General features: G+C 43.1%; 1 protein-coding gene across 1 annotated transcript; it reads left to right on the forward strand.

Annotated features, from left to right (window-relative positions):
* The first annotated feature begins 1,482 nt into the window (after positions 1 to 1,482).
* Positions 1,483 to 5,294, forward strand: LOC119805325 (homeobox protein Rhox5-like). The gene is made up of 5 exons (XM_038317276.1): positions 1,483 to 1,498; positions 1,731 to 1,987; positions 2,021 to 2,133; positions 4,059 to 4,104; positions 5,244 to 5,294. The coding sequence occupies exons 1-5, from the start codon at positions 1,483 to 1,485 to the stop codon at positions 5,292 to 5,294; spliced, it is 483 nt and encodes a 160-aa protein (XP_038173204.1).
* Positions 5,295 to 5,498: the final 204 nt, after the last annotated feature.

A 5,498-nucleotide genomic window follows, 5' to 3' on the forward strand; every position in this document is an offset into this window, starting at 1 on the left:
ATTCATGATACTTTGACAAAAGCAATGTCAGTATTTAGAGCAAAGAGGGAAGAAAATTCAGAAAAGACAAATATGTAGATTTAGTTGTGAGGTAGTTACCAGAACTGTGAGGTAGGTCTTATCCTGGAAGAATTTCAGCACCAGGGCTCCAGAATATTTCCAGCCTCAAATAGTGTGTGCCTGGACACACACTAGTACTTTAGGGCCCCTTCTATTTTAAGAGTGACCAGAACATGCTGGGAAAAGCTGGCTGCCTTGGGACCAGTCTGACCTCATGCCAGTGAAGGGGCTGCTTGACTCTGGGACGGAAACCAGGCATAAAAGTCTGTTCTTGACACTTTGACCATTCACAGAAGACGTTAGAAACACGTCCAAGAGAAAGGTGAGGAACCTCAGCCCAGGTGTGACAATTCTCACAGCTTTTGCCAGCACTCATGAAGGCTGGACAGTACTACTAAGCTCCTCCTCCGTAGCCCTGGTGAAGATGAGCCCACCACTCTGCCTGCTGAGCAGCCCCAGGACCTGCAACCCTGCCTAAGCTCCTGCAAAGTCAGAACATGGAAGCAAGGCAGGCTCTATCTTAGCTACTTTTCTTTTGCTTAAAGAGACACCACCATAAAGGCAACTTATAAAAGAAAGCATTTAGCTGGTGGTTTGCTTACAGTTTCAGAGGGTGAGTCCATGACCAATAGGGCAGGAAGCAAGGCAGCAGGTAGGCAGGCATGGTGCTGGAGCAGTAGCTGAGCGCTTACATCTTCATTAACAAGCACTCAGCCGGGGGTGGTGCTAACTGTGAATGCCATGGGCCTTTGAGACTTCAAAGCCCACCTCCAACAACGAGCCTCTTCCAACAAGGCCAGACCTCCTCTAATGGCTATAGTTCCCAATCTTTCCAAAATAGTTCTAGCAACTGGGGAACAAGCATTCAAATATATAAGTCTATAGGGGTTATTAGCATTAAAGCCACCACAGGATCTAACTTCACTTTCTGCAAAAACTCAAAGTCAAAGGCCTCCTAGATAATCACATTCATTTATTGTCTTTGCCAACTACCAAGCACCTAATGTGGGACACTAGACCAAGAGGTAATTCTCCAAAATGTCCCCAATGTCTCCAGAGCTACTGAGGAATCTTTTCTTATGCTGTAAAATTTGTTTTTCGTGTTGACCACCACCCTTTCTCTAGAAAGATAATTCACCAAGGTCGGAGGACTTAGCTGAGATGCTATTTTAAAGGCCATATCTGGTCTACTTTCCTAAGAACCGTGCCCTTCCTTCAAAAACATGCTGCTCACTGAAGCATCAAACTGCTCTTATGTAGGCACCTCAGGGATCGGCCCATAAGAAGCCAGGACAGTACATCTATAACTGGACATATTGTATATAGGGAGTAGGTGGGAAGAAATCTCTTCCAGGTCAAGGGTCACAGTTCTACTCTTTAACTGAACTTCCGGAGATTCCGTCTCAGTAAACATAGAACAAAATGGACAGCGCTCAAGGTATGTGTGTTACAAGATCAGCTACTTGTTCAATCTGGGAGTTGATGAGAGTGACAGGCTAGGAGGGAATGGTCAGTAAGTGGTTGGGAATGGTGGTTTAACAATCTCCATGAGAGTAGGGGTTCTGGAGAGATGGTTGGATACGGCACGGCACACTTAAGGCTTCGCCGTGATTTTACACCTATGCTGAGCCCTCGCCTGATGCCTCATCTTTTTGTTTCCCCACTTCCAGGTATGAAAGCTTTACCTGCTGAAGACGGAAGAAATGAGGAAGAGAGTGGACAGGGCCAACCAGCCTGTGGAGTCATAGCGGCAGAACGGGAAAAAGAAAAGGAATTAAATGGCGAAAGCCACTCTGCTGCAGGCACTTTAGGCCCTGTAGATGATGGCATGAACAAGGAAGATGGTGCTACCAATGGAGACCAAGGGAGTGAGCAGCAGCCAAAGGAGCTGATTCCTGATCGTGTGGGTGGCAAGAGACTGCCGTCGGTGCCGATTCCTGATGGTGGGGAGAGACTGCAGTCTGTGCCATGGCAGGTGCCACGACGTCGCCTACGCCATCGATTCACCCAGTGGCAGCTGGAGGAACTGGAGCGCATCTTCCAGGCCAATGGCTCCCTCGGCATTAAAGCAAGGTGAGGGTTTTGCCTGGCCTGATGCCTTACTTAAGGAGAGCATGCGCTGGTCCCCCATGACGAATGACTTTCTCCCTGGTCCCGGACATGCTGTCATTTTTTTTAAATTACATATTATTTATTTAACTTCATTGATTTGTTGGTGTACGTTAGTGAGTGTGGAGTGTGTGTGTGTGTGTGTGTGTGTGTGTGTACATTCACACACACCATTTGGCACATGTGGAGGTCAGAGGACAGTTGTAGAAGTAAGTTATATCATCCATCATGTAAATCGATGCATCAAATTCAGGTCGTCAGGCTTGCAGGCCAGCAGTATCCAACTTTGCAGTCTTGTCAGCTCCCCAAAACATTTGCCTCTTGAAATATTAGACTCCTGAAAAATTCAGGCTGCTGGATCCTGTGTCCTGCACTATAATTCTGGAGCAGGCCCACAGCATTCCCAGTTAGCACCACCTCCACCGATAAAGATGTAAGCGCTCAGCTACTGCTCCAGCACCATGCCTGCCTACCTGCTGCCTTGCTTCCTGCCGTATTGGTCATAGACTCACCTTCTGAAACTGTAAGTCGTGCAAAATGGGAATAAATGTATTTTATATAATATATAAATAAATCAAGTGGAAAACTTCAGGTCATGTCTGCTATATTAGTAAAGTCCTTTTAAAAGAGGCATGTAAGCCTGAGGTATGTTTGGGATAATACAGAGTGATATCCTTCTCTTGTCAAAAGTTTAGATAACTCTGCACATCTTGTATTTTTTGTAATTTTTATAATTATGAACTCATTGGAACATTTCTCTCCTTAACCCCCACCTTCAGGGTCTCACTATGAATCCCTTCCTGGCCTAGAACTCACATGTGAGGCCAGTAGGGCAGACTGGCCTTAAAACCAGAGAAACACCCACCTCTGCCCCCTAAGTGCTGGGTTTAAATGTACTGCCAAGCCTGACCCCCAACTTTCTCCTCCTATTTTTGGCCTCCCTTTTTGCTACCTTCTCTACAAAAAAGGGTTCATAAAAACAATACTTAATATTGGATTGAGACCTAAGGCATGCTCCAGCTTTTCTGGGTTTCTTTTTCTGTTTATTCTTATTTATTGAGGGGTAATCTCACTCTGTAGTCCTGGATGGCCTGGAACTTGCAAGGACTCTTTACCTGAGCCTCCCTTACTCTAAGAATTTGGGAAGGGTATTGTGGAAGGTTTTTCTAACATTCCCTTTCTGTCTGTTGTGCTTTAAATATTTTATTTCCCGGGGCTAGTAGGTAAAAGCGCTTGCCACCATGCTGGAGAACCTGAGTTCCACCCTCAAAATCCACATGCATGATAGAAGGAAACTAACTTCCATCGGGCGTCCTTTAGCCTCCCCTTGTTTACTGTGGTTCTGGGGCACATGTGCACGTGTCCACACACACACAGCAAATAATTAAAATAAAGGTAATATTCTATTTCCCCCAATGATGGATCGCATTGGACATTCTCGCGCATGAACTGAATATTAAAAATCCTCATGCACTCTTTATTTATCCTCTTTTGAGTTTATCCTTCTGTCCAGACAAAGGGCCTCACACAGGATTTTGCTTGTATATTTGCTTTGTAGCTTTTTCTTTGTTTTATCTTCTTTTGTTTTTAAAGACAAAGTCTCCTACACCACTACACCCAGGGTTAAGAGCATTTCTTTTGAGGTTATTGGTGCCTGTGTTGGTGCTTTCAAAATTGCTTATTGGAGTCATGCTTGGGTTTTCATGTCTATGAATGGTACATTAATAAAAAAATGCTTGTAGAATTTGTTTAAAGCTCCAAAACCTTAAAGGTGAATGTCACAGAAGGTGGGTGATGAGCCTAATATTTTAAAACAAATATGAAATAGCTTTCACATATTATTTCATCTCTAATGCTAAATACTGAACATCTGCTATTTTTACCCTCAGAAAACAACTAGCCAGATGGATGGGTGTGAGTGAAGCCGTGGTGAAGGTCAGTAAACTGAAGAATGTCATTTGTCAAGACAATCATTCTAGAACTTGCTTTAGGTCTTGGGCTCTTTTATCTTATCTATGAAATTATTTTGTTGTTGGCATAATAGTATTTGAAAATTATTTTTAAAATTTGTTTTTCTAATTTTATTATTGTGTGTGTGCATATACAACATGTGTGCAAGTACCAGAAGATGCATCAGTCCCCTAGAGCTGGAGTTCCAGGTGCTTGTGATCCACCCACAATAGGTGCTGGGAACCAAACTCTGGTCCTTTACGAGAGCCTCAGGTGCTCTTACCTGTTGAGCATCTCTGCATCCCCCTCATAATGACTTTTGAGCTTTATGGTCTTTGTGAGTAGAAATGAAATAATGAAGCCTCCCTACAGAAAGGACGCATCCCATAACAGAACATAACTTCTGAAAGAAACAAAGAATAGGACTAAAAACTTCTTTTACTCCATAGACACATATATGTTACACATACATGTATCCTATGAATAAATTATGAGCATATACGTTTTAATTTATAAAATAGGTATATAGTATATATACAGATATATTAATTACATCTAGATAAATAAGTAGATATTACATATGTGCAACTCCTTGTAATACTGATATCCTTTGGGTAGGGTTTCTCTGTGGAATCATACTGGGTTTGTGATATATAAATTATTCAAATTAGTTTGACTAGTGGCTCCATGATCCTGAACTATTTGAAATACTAAAAACCAAGTATAGATTCTATCCTTACAGGAGCAATTTAAGTGAGGTGATAGCTCACAGGCTGAACCCAGCACTCATAAAGTTTATGTAAACACTGGTGCATCTGCCTGAAAATGCTGCTAACATCCTCCAGAGAGGATTACTGTAGAGGGGGAAAGACATGCGACATCTGGACAACTGTCCAGGGACTATTCTGCGGTGCTGGGGTGGAAACCAGGGCCTCCCACATTCTAGGCAAGCACTGGACTCTGTGCCAGCCCCTCAGCCCCTCACAGAATTAGGGCAGTGAGACAGCAGGTTCTTCTGTGCAGTCTAAATTATCACTGATATGTAAGGTTACATGACAGACTTTTCAGCTGTGGTCCTTAAGGTTTAATGTGCTGAACCGATTGCTTTTCCTCAATCACCGTAGAGATGGTTTCAGAAGAGGAGAGAGCAGTACAGCAGATATATGAGGCTGTGAGCACCCAGAGGTTCTCCTCCGGCTTCCCATAACCTCTTTCTTTGAAGATTGTGGAGGAGACCTAGAGTTCCACTCTCACCAGGTGTCAGATGCACGGATTTATTTTCTGTCACCAACAATATATTGTCATATTCCAAAGCACTTGAATTTCAATAAAAATTGTGGATTCTCAATAAGTTTGTTTCATGTGCTTTCTGGTTTAAT

Source organism: Arvicola amphibius, chromosome X (assembly GCF_903992535.2).
Source record: "Arvicola amphibius chromosome X, mArvAmp1.2, whole genome shotgun sequence".
NCBI classification, from domain to species: Eukaryota; Metazoa; Chordata; class Mammalia; order Rodentia; family Cricetidae; genus Arvicola; species Arvicola amphibius.

Bases quoted from the DNA above. Each gene is read 5' to 3' on its own strand.
- LOC119805325 (XM_038317276.1), top strand. The intron at 1,988-2,020 runs GTGCCGATTCCT...GAGAGACTGCAG, and splicing joins GTGGCAAGAGACTGCCGTCG to TCTGTGCCATGGCAGGTGCC. The intron at 4,105-5,243 runs GTCAGTAAACTG...CAATCACCGTAG, and splicing joins TGAGTGAAGCCGTGGTGAAG to AGATGGTTTCAGAAGAGGAG.